This window comes from Oncorhynchus tshawytscha, linkage group LG13 (assembly GCF_018296145.1).
Source record: "Oncorhynchus tshawytscha isolate Ot180627B linkage group LG13, Otsh_v2.0, whole genome shotgun sequence".
NCBI lineage: Eukaryota > Metazoa > Chordata > Actinopteri > Salmoniformes > Salmonidae > Oncorhynchus > Oncorhynchus tshawytscha.
In genome coordinates, this window is record NC_056441.1 from 79,947,742 (window position 1) to 79,969,544 (window position 21,803).

Sequence of the window (21,803 nt, forward strand, 5' to 3'; positions counted from 1 at the left end):
CTCTACACCACTGTCTACCTCTCTACACCACTGTCTACTCTCTACACCACTGTCTACTTCTACACCACTGTCTCTCTCTACACCACTGTCTACTCCCAACACCACTGTCTCTACACCACTGTCTACTCTCTACACCACTGTCTACTCTCTACACCACTGTCTACTCTCTACACCACTGTCTACTCTCTACACCACTGTCTACTCTCTACACCACTGTCTACTTCTACACACCACTGTACATCACACTCATCCACCACTGTCTACTCTCTACACCACTGTCTCACTCTCTACACCACTGTCTACTCTCTACACCACTGTCTACTCTCTACACCACTGTCTACTCTCTACACCACTCTCTCTACACCACTGTCTACACCACTGTCTACTCACTGTCTCTCTACACCACTGTCTACTTCTACACACTGTCTACTTGTACACCACATCACTATCCACTGTCTACATCTACTCCTCTACACCACTGTCTACACCACTCTGTCACATCCCACACTTTCTCTACACCACTGTCTACTCTCACCACTGTCTACTCTCTCCACTGTCTCTCTACACCACTGTCTACTCTCTACACCACTGTCTACTCTCTACACCACTGTCTACTCTCTACACCACTGTCTACTCTCAACACCACTGTCTACTCTCTACACCACTGTCTACTCCTACACCACTGTCTACTCCCAACACCACTGTACATCACTCTCCACACCACTACTATTTCTACACCACTGTCTACTCTCTACACCACTGTCTACTCTCACACCACTGTCCACTCCCTACACCACTGTCTACACCACTGTCTACACCACTGTCTACTGTCTACACCACTGTCTACTCTCTACACCACTGTCTACTTTCTACACCACTGTCTACTCTCTACACCACTGTCTACTGTCTACTCTCACCACTGTCTACTCTACACCACTGTCTACTCTCTACACCACTGTCTACTCTCTACACCACTGTCTACTCTCTACACCACTGTCTACTCTCTACACCACTGTCTCACTCTCTACACCACTGTCTACTCTCTACACCACTGTCTACTACACCACTGTCTACTCTCTACACCACTGTCTACTCCACACCACTGTCTACTCTCTACACCACTGTCTACTTTCTACACCACCTAACACCACTGTCTACTCCTAACACCACTGTCTACTCCCAACACCACTGTCTACTCCCAACACCACTCTGTACATCACTATCCACAGCACTCTATTCTCTACACCACTGTCTACTCTCTACACCACTGTCTACTCTCTACACCACTGTCTACTCTCTACACCACTGTCTCTCACCACTGTCTCTCTACACCACTGTCTACTCTCTACACCACTGTCTACTCTCTACACCACTGTCTCTACACCACTGTCTACTCTCTACACCACTGTCTACTCCACACACCACTGTCTACTCTCTACACCACTGTCTACTCTCTACACCACTGTCTACTCTCTACACCACTGTCTACTCTCTACACCACTGTCTACACTCTCAACACCACTCCACACCATCACCATCTACACCACTGTCTACTGTCTCTCTACACCACTGTCTACTCTCTACACCACTGTCTACTCTACACCACTGTCTACTCTCCTAACACCACTGTCTACTCTCTACACCACTGTCTACTCTCTACACCACTGTCTACTCTCTACACCACTGTCTACTGTCAACACCACTGTCTCTACACCACTGTCTACTCTCTACACCACTGTCTACTCTCTACACCACTGTCTACTCTCTACACCACTGTCTACTCTCTACACCACTGTCTACTCTCTACACCACTGTCTACTCTACACCACTGTCTACTACACCACTGTCTACTCCCAACACCACTCTCTACACCACTGTCTACTCTCTACACCACTGTCTACTCTCTACACCACTGTCTACTCTCTACACCACTGTCTACTCTCTACACCACTGTCTACTCTCTACACCACTGCTACACCACTGTCTACTCTCTACACCACCACCACTGTCTACTCCCAACACCACTGTCTACTCCAACACCACTGTCTACTCTCTACACCACTGTCTACTCCAACACCACTGTACATCACATCCTACACCACTCTATTCTACACCACTGTCCACTCTCTACACCACTGTCTACTCTCTACACCACTGTCTACTCTCTACACCACTGTCTACTCTCTACACCACTGTCTACTCTCTACACCACTGTCACTGTACACCACTGTCTACACCACTGTCTACTCTCTACACCACTGTCTACTCTCTACACCACTGTCTACTCTCTACACCACTGTCTACTCTCTACACCACTGTCTACTTCTCTACACCACTGTCTACTGTCTCTCTACACCACTGTCTACTCTCTACACCACTGTCTATCTCCTAACACCACTGTCTACTTCTACACCACTGTCTACTCTCTACACCACTGTCTACTCTCTACACCACTGTCTACTCTCTACACCACTGTCTACTCTCTACACCACTGTCTGTCACCACTGTCTCTACACCACTGTCTACTCTCTACACCACTGTCTACTCTCTACACCACTGTCTACTCCCTACACCACTGTCTATCACACCACCACACACCACTGTCTACTCTCTACACCACTGTCTACTCTCTACACCACTGTCTACTCTCTACACCACTGTCTACTCTCTACACCACTGTCTACTTCTACACCACTGTCTACTCTCTACACCACTGTCTACTCCTACAACACCACTGTCTACTCTCTACACCACTGTCTACTCTCTACATCACACACCACTGTCTACTCTCTACACCACTGTCTACTCTCTACACCACTGTCTACTCTCTACACCACTGTCTACTCTCTACACCACTGTCTACTCTCTACACCACTGTCTACTCTCTACACCACTGTCTACTGTCTCTACACCACTGTCTATTTTCTACACCACTGTCTACTTCTACACCACTGTCTACTACACCACTGTCTACACCACTGTCTACTCCTCTACACCACTGTCTACTCTACACCACTGTCTACTCCCAACACCACTGTACACTCACCTCCACACCACTCACCACTGTACTCTCTACACCACTGTCTACTCTCTACACCACTGTCTATTCTCTACACCACTGTCTACTCTCTACACCACTGTCTACTCTCTACACCACTGTCTACTTCTACACCACTGTCTACTCTCTACACCACTGTCTACTCTCATCACTGTCCACTTCTACACCACTGTCTACTACACCACTGTCTACTCTCTACACCACTGTCTACTCCCAACACCACTCTGTACACCACTGTCTACTCTCATCACCACTGTCTACTCTACACCACTGTCTGCTCTCTACACCACTGTCTACTCTCTACACCACTGTCTACTCTCTACACCACTGTCTACTCTCTACACCACTGTCTACACCACTCTCTACACCACTGTCTACTCTCTACACCACTACTCTCTACACCACTGTCTACTCTCTACACCACTGTCTACTCCCTACACCACTGTTCTCTACACCACTGTCTCACCCCTACACCACTGTCTACTCTCTACACCACTGTCTCACTCCACAGCACTCTGTCTCACCACTGTCTACTCTCTACACCACTGTCTACTCTCTACACCACTGTCTACTCTCTACACCACTGTCTACTCTCTACACCACTGTCTACTCTCTACACCACTGTCACTCTCTACACCACTGTCTACTCTCTACACCACTGTCTACTCTCTACACCACTGTCTACTCTCTACACCACTGTCTACTCTCTACACCACTGTCTACTCTCTACACCACTGTCTCACTATCTACACCACTGTCTACTCTCTACACCACTGTCTACTCTCTACACCACTGTCTACTCTACACCACTGTCTACTCTCTACACCACTGTCTACTCTCTACACCACCACTGTCTACTCCCAGCACCACTGTCTCTACACCACTGTCTCTCCCTACACCACTGTCTCTACACCACTGTCTCACCATCCACACCACTGTCTATTCTCTACACCACTGTCTACTCTCTACACCACTGTCACTCTGTCACTGTCACTCTCCACACCACTGTCTACTCTCTACACCACTGTCTACTCTCTACACCACTGTCTACTCTCTACACCACTGTCACTCTCTACACCACTGTCTACTCTCTACACCACTGTCTACTCTCTACACCACTGTCTACACCACTGTCTACTCTCTACACCACTGTCTCACTCTCTACACCACTGTCTACTCTCTACACCACTGTCTACTCTCTACACCACTGTCTACATCTCTCTACACCACTGTCTACTCTCTACACCACTGTCTACTCTCTACACCACTGTCTACTCTCTACACCACTGTCTACTCTCTCAACACCACTCTGTACACCACCATCTACACTCTCTACACCACTGTCTACTCTCTACACCACTGTCAACTCAAATCACACCACTTCTATTTGTCTACACCACTGTCTACTCTCTACACCACCACTGTCTACTCTCTACACCACTGTCTACTCTACACCAGTGTCTACTCTCTACACCACTGTCTACACTCTACACCACTGTCTACTCTCTACACCACTGTCTCACTCTCTACACCACTGTCTACTCTCTACACCACTGTCTACACTCTACACCACTGTCTACTCTCTACACCACTGTCTACTCTCTACACCACTGTCTACTCTCTCTACACCACTGTCTACTCTCTACACCACTGTCTACTCTCTACACCACTGTCTACTCCTCTACACCACTGTCTCACTCTCTACACCACTGTCTACATCTCTACACCACTGTCTACTCTACACCACTGTCTACTCTCTACACCACTGTCTACTCTACACCACTGTCTACTCAACACCACTGTCTACTCTCTACACCACTGTCTACTCTCTACACCACTGTCTACTCTCTACACCACTGTCTACTCTACACCACTCTCTACACCACTGTCTACACTCTCTCTACACCACTGTCTACTCTCTACACCACTGTCTACTCTCACCACCACTGTCACTCTCTACACCACTGTCTACTCTCTACACCACTGTCTGCTCTCTACACCACTGTCTACTCTACACCACTGTACTCACCATCCACACCACTGTCTATTCTCTACACCACCACTGTCTACTCTCTACACCACTGTCTACTCTCTACACCACTGTCTACTCTCTACACCACTGTCTACACCACTCTACACCACTGTCTACTCTCTACACCACTGTCTACTCTCTACACCACTGTCTACTCTCTACACCACTGTCTACTCTCTACACCACTGTCTACACCACTCTCTACACCATCACTCCCAACATCCACCACTGTCTATTCTCTACACCACTGTCTGTCTCTCTACACCACTGTCTACTCTCTACACCACTGTCTACTCTCTACACCACTGTCTACTCTCTACACCACTGTCTACTCTCTACACCACTGTCTACTCTCTACACCACTGTCTACTCTCTACACCACTGTCTCACTCTCTACACCACTGTCTACTCTCTACACCACTGTCTACTCTCTACACCACTGTCTACTCTCTACACCACTGTCTACTCTCTACACCACTGTCTGTACATCTACACCACTGTCACTCTACACCACTGTCTACTCTCTACACCACCACTGTCTACACCACTGTCTCTCTCTACACCACTGTCTACTCTCTACACCACTGTCTACTCTCTACACCACTGTCTACTCTCTACACCACTGTCTACTCTCTACACCACTGTCTACTCTCTACACCACTGTCTACTCTCTACACCACTGTCTACTCTCTACACTACACCACTGTCTACTCTCTACACCACTGTCTACTCTCTACACCACTGTCTACTCTCTACACCACTGTCTACTCTCTACACCACTGTCTACTCTCTACACCACTGTCTACACCACTCTCTACACCACTGTCTACTCTCTACACCACTGTCTACTCTCTACACCACTGTCTACTCACTGTCTAACACCACTCTGTACATCACTATCTCACACCACTGTCTACTCTCTACACCACTGTCTACTCTCTACACCACTGTCTACACCACTGTCTCTACACCACTGTCTCCACACCACTGTCTACTCTCTACACCACTGTCTACTCTCTACACCACTGTCTACTCTCTACACCACCACTGTCCACTGTCTCTCTACACCACTGTCTACTCTCTACACCACTGTACTACTTCTACACCACTGTCTACTACACCACTGTCTACTCTCTACACCACTGTCTACTCTACACCACTGTCTACTCTCTACACCACTGTCTACTCTCTACACCACTGTCTACTCTCTACACCACTGTCTACTCTCTACACCACTGTCTACTCTCTACACCACTGTCTACTCTCTACACCACTGTCACCACTGTCTACTCTCTACACCACTGTCTACTCTCTACACCACTGTCTACTCTCTACACCACTGTCTACTACACCACTGTCTACTCTCTACACCACTGTCTACTCTCTACACCACTGTCTACTCTCTACACCACTGTCTACTCTCTACACCACTGTCTACACCACTGTCTACTCTCTACACCACTGTCTACTCTCTACACCACTGTCTACTCTCTACACCACTGTCTACTCTCTACACCACTGTCTACTCTCTACACCACTGTCTACTCTCTACACCACTGTCTACTCCCAACACCACTGTCTACATCTACACCACTGTCTACTCTCTACACCACTGTCTACTTCTACACCACTGTCTACTCTCTACACCACTGTCTACTCTCTACACCACTGTCACTCTCTACACCACTGTCTACTCTCTACACCACTGTCTACTCTCTACACCACTGTCTACTCTCTACACCACTGTCTACTCTCTACACCACTGTCTACTCTCTACACCACTGTCTACACCACTGTCTACTCTCTACACCACTGTCTACTCTCTACACCACTGTCTACTCTCTACACCACTGTCTACTCTCTACACCACTGTCTACACCACTGTCACTCTCTACACCACTGTCTCTACACCACTGTCTCTCCCTACACCACTCTCTCCCTACACCACTGTCTACTGTCTCTCTACACCACTGTCTACTCTCTACACCACTGTCTACTCTCTACACCACTGTCTACTCTCTACACCACTGTCTACTCTCTACACCACTGTCTACTCTCTACACCACTGTCTACTCTCTACACCACTGTCTACTCTCTACACCACTGTCTACTCTCTACACCACTGTCTACTCTCTACACCACTGTCTACTGTCTACTCTACACCACTGTCTACTCTCTACACCACTGTCTACTCTCTACATCACTCTCCACCACTGTCTACTCTCTACACCACTGTCTACTCTCTACACCACTGTCTACATCACCATCCACACCACTGTCTACTCTCTACACCACTGTCTCTACTCTCTACACCACTGTCTACTCTCTACACCACTGTCCACTGTCTACACCACTGTCTACTCTCTACACCACTGTCTACTCTACACCACTGTCTACACCACTGTCTACACCACTGTCTACTCTCTACACCACTGTCTACTCTCTACACCACTGTCTACTCTCTACACACCACTGTCTACTCTCTACACCACTGTCTCTACACCACTGTCTACTCTCTACACCACTGTCTACTCTCTACACCACTGTCTACTCTCTCTACACCACTGTCTACTCTCTACACCACTGTCTACTCTCTACACCACTGTCTACTCTCTACACCACTGTCTACTCTCTACACCACTGTCTACTCTCTCTACACCACTGTCTACTCTCTACACCACTGTCTACTCTCTACACCACTGTCTACTCTCTACACCACTGTCTACTCTCTACACCACTGTCTACTCTCTACACCACTGTCTACTCTCCACACCACTGTCTACTCTCACACCACTGTCTACTCTCCACACCACTGTCTACTCTCTACACCACTGTCTACTCTCTACACCACTGTCTACTCTCTACACCACTGTCTACTCTCTACACCACTGTCTACTCTCTACACCACTGTCTACTCTCTACACCACTGTCTACTCTCCACCACTCCCAACAAAACTCTGTACATCATTATACACAGCACTCTATTCTCTACACCACTCTACTATTTACACCACTCTTCTCTACACCACTCTATTCTTCTCACACCACTCTACTATTTACACCACTCTACACAAATCTCTAAACAACTCTTCAACACGCTGTACATTACTCTAAACAACTCTAAACTAAACTCTAAACCACTCTACATCACTCTACACCACTCTACACCACTCTACATGCCACTCTACACCACTCTACACCACTCTACACCACTCTACACCACTCTACACCACTCTAAATGTCTCTATAAACCACTCTACATCACTCTAAATGTCTCTCTACACCACTCTACACCACTCTCTCTCTACATCACTCTAAACAACTCTACATCACTCTCTAAATGTCTCGCTAAACAACTCTAAACATCTCTCTACATCACTCTAAACATCTCTATAAACAACTCTCAACATCTTTCTGTATCACTCTACACAACACTATCTAAAACAATTCTCCACCACCCTCTCCACCACCCTCTCCACCACCCTCTTGTTTTTGAGTGAAGAGACTGAAGACTACATTCCATTCCAAGGAGTAGTTCCCTTACTAATGGCTTCTCCCTCTCCCATTCATCAATCCGACTGGAAAGGTTAAAGTATATGTTGAACTAACGTCTGGACAGGTACAACTTTTCAGCATACAAGGCACCTCATAAATCTGGTAAACCACGGTAACGACCTTTCACCTTCTTCTGACTCACAGAATTTTGAGCTCCACTGGCACACGAGTTGTCAGGATAGGAGAGTATTGTGTGTGAGTGTGTGTGTGTGTGCGCGCGCGCGCGAGTGTGTCTGAGCGAGTGTGTCTGTGTTTTGACTTTGATCCAACAGACTGCGCTCACTTTTCGTTCATCTGTGAAACTCCACAGCTGTGGAAGGTGAGTGTGTGTGCCAGTGTGTGTAGGTGTGATAAGAAGTTCATGAAACTACTTATTTGTGTGTGTGATTGTGTGTGTGTGCGGGTGCGTATTCTCACCTTGGCAGAGGTCTCGTACCATCCCACAAAACCATTCTCCTGACAGAACTTCTCCATCTGGATCCCGTTGTTGGTCAGCACGTCCCGCCCCTGGTCGCACTTATTAGCCAATAGCACAGCGGCCACATTTTTCCCATTGGCCAGTGTGAGTTTAGAGTCCAGGTCCTCCTTCCACTTGGTGACAGCCTCGAAGGAGGAAGGCCGCGTCATGTCAAAAACGATGAACGCCCCCATGGCTTCACGGTAGTAGACCCTCGTCATGTTCCCAAATCGCTCCTGACCTGACACACACACACAGTGTTGTTGGTTAGTACTGACAGTAGTAGTAGACCCTCGTCATGTTCCCAAAGCTCTCCTGACCTGACACACACACACAGTGTTGTTGGTTAGTACTGACAGTAGTAGTAGACCCTCATCATGTTCCCAAAACTCTCCTGACCTGACACACAGTGTTGTTGGTTAGTACTGACAGTAGTAGTAGACCCTCGTCATGTTCCCAAAACTCTCCTGACCTGACACACACACACAGTGTTGTTGGTTAGTACTGACAGTAGTAGTAGACCCTCGTCATGTTCCCAAAGCTCTCCTGACCCGACACACAGTGTTGTTGGTTAGTACTGACAGTAGTAGTAGACCCTCGTCATGTTCCCAAAACTCTCCTGACCTGACACACACACACACACAGTGTTGTTGGTTAGTACTGACAGTAGTAGTAGACCCTCATCATGTTCCCAAAACTCTCCTGACCTGACACACACACACACAGTGTTGTTGGTTAGTACTGACAGTAGTAGTAGACCCTCGTCATGTTCCCAAAACTCTCCTGACCTGACACACACACACACAGTGTTGTTGGTTAGTACTGACAGTAGTAGTAGACCCTCATCATGTTCCCAAAGCTCTCCTGACCTGACACACACACAGTGTTGTTGGTTAGTACTGACAGTAGTAGTAGACCCTCATCATGTTCCCAAAACTCTCCTGACCTGACACACACACACAGTGTTGTTGGTTAGTACTGACAGTAGTAGTAGACCCTCGTCATGTTCCCAAAACTCTCCTGACCTGACACACACACACAGTGTTGTTGGTTAGTACTGACAGTAGTAGTAGACCCTCATCATGTTCCCAAAACTCTCCTGACCTGACACACACACACAGTGTTGTTGGTTAGTACTGACAGTAGTAGTAGACCCTCATCATGTTCCCAAACTCTCCTGACCTGACACACACACAGTGTTGTTGGTTAGTACTGACAGTAGTAGTAGACCCTCATCATGTTCCCAAAACTCTCCTGACCTGACACACACACAGTGTTGTTGGTTAGTACTGACAGTAGTAGTAGACCCTCATCATGTTCCCAAAACTCTCCTGACCTGACACACACACAGTGTTGTTGGTTAGTACTGACAGTAGTAGTAGATGGTACACCATGGCCTTGTGATAGAACATGCTTGTCTTGTTGCCACACCACCCCTGATCCGGATACCATATCGTAAGCCCTGGTAACACCACTGAGATGAAAGTTACCTATTGCCTCAGGGCAAAGAGTCCACTACACAGTCCTGGTCACAGTCGGGGATTCCTAAACCATTCCCGGTAAAATACGACAAGGTGGACCAACAGGGTACATTTCACGCCACACACAGATCAAATCAAATGTTATTTGTCACCTGCACCGAATACAACAGGTGAAATGCTTAATTACTACAATCCCTTAACCAACAATGCAGTTTAAAGAACAGTACCAACAAAAAAAGGAAATAAAAGAAATAATTAAAGAGCAACAGTAAAATAACAGTAGCAGGGCTATATACAGGGTATTACGGTACAGAGTCAGTGTGGATGCTATATACAGGGTGTTACAGTACAGAGTTAACGTGGAGGCTATATACAGGGTATTACGGTACAGAGTTAATGTGGAGGCTATTTTTTTATTTTACCTTCATTTAACCAGGTAGGCTAGTTGAGAACAAGTTCTCATTTGCAACTGCGACCTGGCCAAGATAAAGCATAGCAGTGTGGACAGACAACACAGAGTTACACATGGAGTAAACAATTAACAAGTCAATAACACAGTAGGAAAAAAAAGGGGAGTCTATATACATTGTGTGCAAAAGGCATGAGGAGGTAGGCGAATAATTACAATTTTGCAGATTAACACTGGAGTGATAAATGATCAGATGGTCATGTACAGGTAGAGATATTGGTGTGCAAAAGAGCAGAAAAGTAAATAAATAAAAACAGTATGGGGATGAGGTAGGTAAAAAAGGTTGGGCTATTTACCGATAGACTATGTACAGCTGCAGCGATCGGTTAGCTGCTCAGATAGCAGATGTTTGAAGTTGGTGAGGGAGATAAGTCTCCAACTTCAGAGAATTTTGCAATTCGTTCCAGTCACAGGCAGCAGAGAACTGGAACGAAAGGCGGCCAAATGAGGTGTTGGCTTTAGGGATGATCAGTGAGATACACCTGCTGGAGCGCGTGCTACGGATGGGTGTTGCCATCGTGACCAATGAACTGAGATAAGGCGGAGCTTTACCTAGCATGGACTTGTAGATGACCTGGAGCCAGTGGGTCTGGCGACGAATATGCAGCGAGGGCCAGCCGACTAGAGCATACAGGTCGCAGTGGTGGGTGGTATAAGGTGCTTTAGTGACAAAACGGATGGCACTGTGATAGACTGCATCCAGTTTGCTGAGTAGAGTGTTGGAAGCAATTTTGTAGATGACATCGCCGAAGTCGAGGATCGGTAGGATAGTCAGTTTTACTAGGGAAAGTTTGGCGGCGTGAGTGAAGGAGGATTGGTTGCGGAATAGAAAGCCGACTCTTGATTTGATTTTCGATTGGAGATGTTTGATATGAGTCTGGAAGGAGAGTTTACAGTCTAGCCAGACACCTAGGTACTTATAGATGTCCACATATTCAAGGTCGGAACCATCCAGGGTGGTGATGCTGGTCAGGCATGCTGGTCAGGCGTGCGGGTGCAGGCAGCGAACGGTTGAAAAGCATGCATTTGGTTTTACTAGCGTTTAAGAGCAGTTGGAGGCCACGGAAGGATTGTTGTATGGCATTGAAGCTCGTTTGGAGGTTAGATAGCAGTGTCCAAGGACGGGCCGGAAGTATATAGAATGGTGTCGTCTGCATAGAGGTGGATCAGGGAATCGCCCGCAGCAAGAGCAACATCATTGATATATACAGAGAAAAGAGTCGGCCCGAGGATTGAACCCTGTGGAACCCCCATAGAGACTGCCAGAGGACCGGACAGCATGCCCTCCGATTTGACACACTGAACTCTGTCTGCAAAGTAATTGGTGAACCAGGCAAGGCAGTCATCCGAAAACCGAGGCTACTGAGTCTGCCGATAAGAATATGGTGATTGACAGAGTCGAAAGCCTTGGCAAGGTCGATGACAAGGTATACAGAGTATTACGGTACAGAGTTAATGTGGAGGCTATATACAGGGTATTACGGTACAGAGTCAATGTGGAGGCTATATACAGGGTCTACCGGTACAGAGTCAATGTGGAGGCTATATACAGGGTGTTACGGTACAGAGTGAATGTGGAGGCTATATACAGGGTGTTACGGTACAGAGTGAATGTGGAGGCTATATACAGGGGGTACCGGTACAGAGTCAATGTGGAGGCTATATACAGGGGGTACCGGTACAGAGTCAATGTGGAGGCTATATACAGGGTCTACCAGTAGAGTCAATGTGGAGGCTATATACAGGGTCTACCGGTACAGAGTCAATGTGGAGGCTATATACAGGGTCTACCGGTACAGAGTCATTGTGGAGGCTACATACAGGGGGTACCGGTACAGAGTCATTGTGGAGGCTATATACAGGGTCTACCAGTACAGTCAGTGTGGAGGCTATATAAAGGGTGTTATGGTACAGAGTCAATGTGGACGCTACATACAGGGTCTACCGGTACAGAGTCAATGTGGAGGCTACATACAGGGTCTACCGGTAGAGTCAATGTGGAGGCTATATACAGGGGGTACCGGTACAGAGTCAATGTGGAGGCTATATACAGGGGGTACCGGTACAGAGTCAGTGTGGAGGCTATATACAGGGTGTTACGGTACAGAGTCAATGTGGAGGCTATATACAGGGGAGGCAGAGTCAATGTGGAGGCTATATACAGGGTGTTACGGTACAGAGTCAATGTGGAGGCTATATACATGGTGTTACGGTACAAGGTCAATGTGGAGGCTATATACAGGGTGTTACGGGACAGAGTCAGTGTGGAGGCTATATACAGGGTGTTACAGGGTACAGAGTCAATGTGGAGGCTATATACAGGGTGTTACAGGGGTACAGAGTCAATGTGGAGGCTATATACAGGATCTACCAGTACAGAGTCATTGTGGAGGCTACATACAGGGGGTGCCGGTACAGTCAGTGTGGAGGCTATATAAAGGGTGTTACGGTACAGAGTCAATGTGGAGGCTACATACAGGGTCTACCGGTACAGAGTCAGTGTGGAGGCTATATACAGGGTGTTACGGTACAGAGTCAATGTGGAGGCTATATACAGGGTGTTACGGTACAGAGTCAATGTGGAGGCTATATACAGGGTGTTACGGTACAGAGTCAATGTGGAGGCTATATACAGGGTCTACCGGTACAGAGTCAATGTGGAGGCTATATATATAGGGTCTACCGGTACAGAGTCAATGTGGAGGCTATATACAGGGTGTTACGGTACAGAGTCAATGTGGAGGCTATATACAGGATCTACCAGTACAGAGTCATTGTGGAGGCTACATACAGGGGGTGCCGGTACAGTCAGTGTGGAGGCTATATAAAGGGTGTTACGGTACAGAGTCAATGTGGAGGCTACATACAGGGTCTACCGGTACAGAGTCAGTGTGGAGGCTATATACAGGGTGTTACGGTACAGAGTCAATGTGGAGGCTATATACAGGGTGTTACGGTACAGAGTCAATGTGGAGGCTATATACAGGGTCTACCGGTACAGAGTCAATGTGGAGGCTATATACAGGGTCTACCGGTACAGAGTCAATGTGGAGGCTATATACAGGGTCTACCGGTACAGAGTCAATGTGGAGGCTATATACAGGGTGTTACGGTACAGAGTCAATGTGGAGGCTATATGCAGGGTGTTACGGTACAGAGTCAATGTGGAGGCTATATACAGGGTGTTACAGTACAGGGTCAATGTGGAGGCTATATACATGGTGTTACGGTACAAGGTCAATGTGGAGGCTATATACAGTGTGTTACGGGACAGAGTCAGTGTGGAGGCTATATACAGGGTGTTACGGTACAGAGTCAATGTGGAGGCTATATACAGGGTCTACCGGTACAGAGTCAATGTGGAGGCTATATATATAGGGTCTACCGGTACAGAGTCAATGTGGAGGCTATATACAGGGTGTTACGGTACAGAGTCAATGTGGAGGCTATATACAGGATCTACCAGTACAGAGTCATTGTGGAGGCTACATACAGGGGGTGCCGGTACAGTCAGTGTGGAGGCTATATAAAGGGTGTTACAGTCAGTGTGGAGGCTATATAAAGGGTGTTACGGTACAGAGTCAATGTGGAGGCTACATACAGGGTCTACCGGTACAGAGTCAATGTGGAGGCTATATACAGGGTGTTACGGTACAGAGTCAATGTGGAGGCTATATACAGGGTGTTACGGTACAGAGTCAATGTGGAGGCTATATGCAGGGTGTTACGGTACAGAGTCAATGTGGAGGCTATATACAGGGTGTTACAGTACAGGGTCAATGTGGAGGCTATATACATGGTGTTACGGTACAAGGTCAATGTGGAGGCTATATACAGGGTCTACCGGTACAGAGTCAATGTGGAGGCTATATATAGGGTCTACCAGTACAGAGTCAATGTGGAGGCTATATATAGGGTCTACCGGTACAGAGTCAATGTGGAGGCTATATACAGGGTCTACTGGTACAGAGTCAATGTGGAGGCTATATACAGGGTGTTACGGTACAGAATCAATGTGGAGGCTATATACAGGGTCTACCGGTACAGAGTCAATGTGGAGGCTATATACAGGGTCTACTGGTACAGAGTCAATGTGGAGGCTATATACAGGGTCTACTGGTACAGAGTCAATATGCGGGGCACCTGTAGTAATGGTTTTTCCAAAGACAACACAACTCACATGACAAAGGAGTCTGATGAGGAATTTCACACAGACAACTATTATTATAATAGAGGGAGAGGGGAGGGAGAGAAAGGGGGAGTGCGTGCGGGAGAGATGGTGACCACCAGGGAGAGAGTGAGAAAGAGGACATTGTGTGTGTGTGTGTAAATTCCTCTGCTAACAGCAGTGTAATAAGTACACATGGAATGTTTTACTCTGAGTCCTTCTCCCATCACTGACTTCTGTAGTCATTATCAAAGTTGTTTACCAGTGTGTTCAATGCCTTAGGGCCCAATCCCAAATGCCCCCCCTAGATCCAATGGTGTAAAGTACTTCATAAAAAATACATTTAAAATACTACTTAAAGGAAAACCCCACCCAAAAACTATTGCGGTATTGGTTTCATTAGTTTCATTGTTGACATCGTCCCAAAATGTTTTGCATGTCACCAATCAAGTTAAGATATGTTTGCATGTTACGTCTTGAAATGTGAATGCTGACATTCAAAATGTAGTCTGAGGTACATTACTGTACTATTTATGTTTTTGACAATTTTTGCTTTTGTACATTCCTAAAGAAAATAATCTACTTTTTACTCCATACATTATCGTTACATTGTGAATCCTGAGCAGGATAGGAAAATGGTCTAATTCACACTTATCAAGAGAACATCCCTGGTCATCCCTACCGCTTCTGATCTGGCGGACTCACTAAACACACAGTGTTGAGTGTGCCTCTGGCTATCCGCAATTATAATATACCATTGATTTGCTTAATATAAGGAATTTGAAAAGACTACATATATCTTATGTTTAATACTTTCTCAAGTAGTATTTTACTGGGTTACTTTCACTTGAGTCATTTTCTATTGAAGTATCTTTACTATTACTCAAGACAAATGGATAATGTTTAAACTGTCTAGAGCCCTACACATGATTGAGTGGATTTGAGTTGTAAAAGCAATATGCTGAATCTTCCACCTGTCAAATACGCTCAGATCTCCACAAGTCCATAGGTGTATCTGGGATCGGGCCTAGGTGTGACATTCTACCAGGGCATGATTATTGGGGCAAGGCTAGTTCAGGCCAGGCAGAAACTCCAGTCTGAATTAACGTCAGCTGCCTACCAACTGACAGTATCAGCTGAGCAACCATCCACATGACACACTCCTATTTTCAATTTAAGTTGACCACTTCAACATGAGTTCTCCTGGCTCAACTTTTTTTGTTGGTGCACAGAATGCTGCTAGTTCTGTTTCATTCCAAAACGTTGAATGGTTCTGATCATGTAGTGGCAGGGTGAACAGTCAAAACCCCTGTACCAGGAAGGTTGAGACCTCTTAGCATAGGCCATATAAGGCCACACAGACTGGGACGTTGCAATAATGTCTCATTAAGGAATACAACCATTTAAATAAAGGATATGAGAAAACGGTACACAATATCCATCTAAATGTACCTAAAAAGCCATCTGAATTACAAAAGGCTGCACAGCAGAAGGTGGAGACGGCATTCCTGATCCCAGAAGAATCCTGTCGGTTCTTATTCTCAGTAAGCCCATTCTGAGCCCCAAATCTCCCTCACGAGTGCTAGACACATGACTGTACATGCGGGCGTGCGCCCCGGCTGTATAGGCCAGAGCGCATGGGACTGGAGATGGAGAGCGCGCGCAGCAGGCCAGGGAGCGTCAGAGGAATTTCTCCAATAACCAACACTTACTTGAGGTTCGATGAACACCGTATGTGTATAGGCCTTACTGTCCACGCTTCCCAACATTTGCACACGAACAGAATCGTTGGCCTATGAAACATTGATAATACGTAGGTCTGATACTGTACGTGGCCGTCAGTATACAAGTCCAATCATTTTGATAGTCTAATGACCACTCCAAAGAAACTAGTATGTAGTGAACGGAACCGCCGACCTGAGACCACTACAGTTCCCTACCTGCGGCTTACGTTGGAACGTCAAGTGGCCAAATACCATAACATCAAAACTGGCCTGCCTGTGTTCCCATTTGATTACTGTCACGCGTAATGAGTCTCCTACCTGCTATGTCCCATAACTGTAGCCGAACAGTCTCTTGGTCCCAGTTGAGGACCTTCAGGGCGAAGTCCACTCCTATCGTGGCCCGGTAGTTGGGGCTGAAGTTCTGGTGAACATAGCGCTTGATGATGCTAGTCTTCCCCACCCCCAGGTCCCCTATTACCAGGATCTTATAGAGGTGCTCCTTGTAGTTATTCTGCATGGCGACCGCGGAGCGCTACGGTAGAGCATTAATACGTAGTGAGGGGAGAGGGGGAGAAGATAAGGCGCGAGAATGAGGAGCGGTGCGCGCTAACGATCCGGAAGGAACGCCCAGAGAAGTGGGGAAGAAAAGTGAACATCGGGACCTTGTGACTCGCCAGGCTCAGCGCGAGGTCAGAGACGTGAGCGCGTGGGGCTGGGCTACCCAATCTGAAGACTGAAGTCTCTCCTTGAGTTTGTTCCTCTCCATATATCTGAGTTAGTTGTGCAACTCCAGAAAAAGGATTTGCAAGACCTGCATTGTTCTAGCCATAGAGTTGTGCATACAGTGGGAAACCTATTATATTTGTCAGAAGGGGACATAATTGTTTAAAAAAAAAAGAAAAACACTTTAGTTTTATTTCAAAACAGAAAAACTGTGCAAATCTTTGCATCATATGAACTTATTGTAAAACTACAGGATATGTCTAACACAACCACTTCTGAAAGGAGAGAAACAGCAAGGCACTGACATTGTATCCCTTTCTACACTGATGAGACAGCAATCCCTTCTGAAGGTTCCCAGGAGACATATCACACAGATGAGGACAGATGACATAGCAGAGAGGACATATGGAGATGACAGGGAAGGGTCATCTCCCCTGTGCTTCCCTGAGATAAAGAGCAGAGGTCCTCCTATCAGACACCGAACTACAAATTCCAGTTACATTGGGGATTGAAGCAGGTTCCCTTTAGGCATCATTCCCAAGAATGCATCTTTGGTTGGCAAGGAGCCAAGTCTAGCAAGCAAGTTGAAAAGCTTCAGTTACTGATTATTTATATCAATGTTCCAGCCATTTGATTGAGCTTCTATCAGCTACACAAACGCAACTTCAAAACAAAAAACATTTCAGACTCGGGGCCAAAGTATCAGGTTAACCTCCAATTGGGAAAATAAATTTGACAACCTCCCCTCTAAAGTTTGGGAATGGGCTTGGCTGGTGATGCTCTCAATGGCACACTCGTCAGATCCTGAAGAAGCCCCCCCTCGCCCCACAGCTGTTCTTCACCACCCAGAACTTCTGACCAGTCATGTGACAGTGGCTGTAGCCCACCAGCAGCACCGTGTGGTTGGTCAGCTCAAATGGGTTGTAAGGAGTCATGGAGGCCCGTGTGGTGCTAGATACCCTCCTTATAGTGCATGAAGTCAGGATACACCTGGAGGAAAACAGTGTGAGGAACATACCTGGCCATTACTCAGAGCTAGCCAATACACAAACTAGCCAACGTGTGTGTCTCACCTCAAAGGTCACCCCTATGGGGCCATGCTTGACCAGTTAAAGCATCAATGCAGACTCAGTGCAACCTCTAGAACCCTCCCACGTAGCTGTAGTGGCAGAGACAGGCATTGGGAAGGTCACAAGGAGAATCCTTCCCAATGTACGGATAACACGACTCGTCCACGACCCCAAAGTCCTGGATGTACTTTCCAATGAGGTAGGGGAAACTACCGTCACAACCTGAGAGGGATAGCAGTGAGGGTTAGAGACAGGAGAAATACTCACATCATTAAATTACAATTATGCAGCGTGTATATGTGCTACCTTGTGAGTACTGGGAGCAGGAGACAACCTGCTGTGGACTGAAGACTGGCGTCTCAGTGTTGTTTGGATCCTGACACGAGCTGCCAACATGCCCGTCGAGGAAAAATAGCAGCTACCACACGAAGCTGGAGCCGACAGAGTAGCAGACAAACCCTGCACGGTCACAACCAATCTAAAACTTCTCGGCTATAATCACCACTGTACAAACCAGACCCCCAGTCAAGCAGTCAGTGAATCATAGTAAACCTATTTTAGCCCCAGGCAGCAACCACACACACACAGCAGTGGGCCTCTGTTAACCTTTCAACAGCACTCCTGAATCCCAGCCCTGCCCCCCAATTCTCAGACTAGAACACCAACTCACACTTAGGTGAGACAAACATGAGCATTGCCACAGCCAATGTAAACAGAAAGCATAAAGGCCAAGCAGATCACTTGCTTTTCAATATGAGCAACAGTAAAAATGGCACAATGGATGAAAAGGTGCCTTCTAGACAACTATAGAACTTCAATGTGAAAACAGAGGGGATTATTGGGTACCATAATTATTCTTAGTCACAGTGTCTCAGAACATCTATAAAACCCATGAGAATACTCACAGGAGGTCATTGTGAGAGTAGAGGTGTGCGCACAGAGTGAAGGGGTACTGGGATTAGCCTCTTGGCAGTGAAGCAGGCCCAGTTGTTCCCCAGAGAATCATGGACCCAGCCTAGCAGAGTCTGGTCACCTCCGAGCCCTTCTCAGAGTACTGGAACAGAGGAAAATTGTCACTGTGTGTACACGCATGTGTGTGTTGTGTGGAGACCGATCACATCACATAAGATATTGAATGTCATCTTCATGGCCAGAGTTGAAGATTTAAAAAAAATATTAGTCACCATCATCTTTAAAAGCAAAACTGCAACAACTTAGATGTTTTATGAAAGTGTCACCATTACCCAGATAAAGGCTTTCAATAAGAAGGGGCAGACATGTACTGGCTCATAAAGCCACAAACAATGGGCTTTGAGGAAAGCATCTAGTGGGACAGTATGTCACTGTGCCAAGACAAGTCATCTCTATCATGTAGGAGAAAGAACACTCCCCTGATCCAATAACAGGGAGTCATGTGAAAAACAAACAAGGACTGAATGCAAAACAAAATATTACCCTGAATGAAAGAGGCTGTAATTACAGCCCTGAAAGCACGTTTGAATCACAAGCCTGAATGTATCAATAATGTAGTAATTGAGTTGAAAGCTGGCTTTTACACCTTGAACACTACAATTACAAGGTTTACCAGCCATGTATCTGATGAGCCTGAAATTTAGCGCACAAGACAAGTGCATTTCCATGTCTGCCAAAAAGCTTCCAGACCGACAGATCGTAGTATTGTTACCAGTATAAGCTAAACTGTAGCCCTGAATAAAACACTTGCATCAACATAACCGAGAGTTTGAACCTACCTTGAAGAAGCCAAACCACTTGTAGTCGTTGAGGACCACCTCGAAGCCTTGATTGTAGATAAGGGTAAAAAAAGCCCGGTTTTCCCAGGTCGTCGTCCGCCACAGACAGCTTCTCCAGGTGCACCGTTATCGACTTAACGCTGTCTTTAAACCCAACATACAAACGTTTTGGTAATTACTTATCAATTCAACTTTGGGGCTCTTCTGTATCGCTAACGTAACATTGGGCAGAGAGGGGAAAATTGTAACAAACATTGCATCAATGATATTGTAACAAAGGCACAGTCAATACGCTACAAACAAACGCAATATTAGACTACCGAATAACGAGTCAAGTTAACAATGAAGTGTATGTTACATAACCGGATTAAAAAAATGTTAAAAATTCTTCCCTATTTCTAGGAACAAGGCAGCGCGCTGCGAGTGTCCCTCCATCTCTTACCCATCAGAGAGCAGTTGATGTCCTTGTCTTGCCAGCCCTCCGATACCTGGAACACCCAGGAACCCAACAGATCTTCATAGGTGCAGTTGGCCGGGGTATCAGCCCGGGAGCCCTCCACCCAGAGCAGGAACACACACCATCGCGTCACACCACGCTTCTGTTTACAGAGCTACGCAGAAATGTGAGTCTACGATAACTAGCGAGTGCCCAAGAGCAATAGCCTAACTAAAACAAAAAGGTATGCTATATTTCACCTGCTGGACTGGTTTGTGTTGTGTCCTCTGCACTCTTGTACGTTTACTTCGGTCATATGACCCACTGCAGTTTCCACGTGACTCGCTGGTTCTTTTTACTTCCAGAGATGAGGAGACAAATATGATATATTATATTGGCAAGATAGCCGTGGAACCGAACTACAATGGAAATGCATGTCCTCAATGAGCAAAGCCAAGTGAGGTCAGGTGGGACAATTCGAGCCAATGAGAGGGCATATACGCGTGTGAACAACGGGCAAAACGAAGTAGTTTTTTCTGTTGCCGGAATGACACATGAATCCACTTATGTCAGTACATTTGTAACAGCTGAAACGTATATTCGATCAAATTATCCGTTATTGTAAAATAAGAATTTGTTTAACTGATTTGCCTAGTTAAATAAATCTTAAAAAATAAAAAAGTAAAACGTATGTTGACACTCGTAGATCTCCATACAAAGGGCTTATCTCACGCGGACAGATTTTGGGAGGAGTAAATCCTCTAGCCTCTTCCTCTGTGGAGGTGATGCGTTAATTGGAAAGGCAAACTTTGCAAGTGTCGGTAATTGACTTTGGGATGTTCCATGGTAAGGCAGGTCACTTCAATTGGTTTTCAGCTG

General features: G+C 46.4%; 1 protein-coding gene across 2 annotated transcripts in view; it reads right to left on the reverse strand.

The window, feature by feature from the left end:
* The window catches only part of LOC112266188 (ras-related protein Rab-38-like), a 46,423-nt gene extending 24,865 nt beyond the window's left edge, over nucleotides 1-21,558 (reverse strand). The window contains exons 1-6 of one of the 2 annotated variants that reach the window (XM_042296398.1): nucleotides 20,489-20,608; nucleotides 19,643-19,791; nucleotides 19,044-19,168; nucleotides 18,741-18,959; nucleotides 17,263-18,657; nucleotides 9,063-9,343 (exon numbers count right to left, since the gene is read on the reverse strand). In XM_042296398.1, the coding sequence (XP_042152332.1) occupies nucleotides 9,063-9,343; nucleotides 17,263-17,461 (480 nt within the window). In that variant the 5' untranslated portion in view covers nucleotides 17,462-18,657; nucleotides 18,741-18,959; nucleotides 19,044-19,168; nucleotides 19,643-19,791; nucleotides 20,489-20,608. Of the gene's footprint in view, nucleotides 1-9,062; nucleotides 9,344-17,262; nucleotides 18,658-18,740; nucleotides 18,960-19,043; nucleotides 19,169-19,642; nucleotides 19,792-20,488; nucleotides 20,633-20,930 lie in introns of those variants that run through there. The other variant, XM_042296399.1, reaches the window with a different exon arrangement.
* Nucleotides 21,559-21,803: the final 245 nt, after the last annotated feature.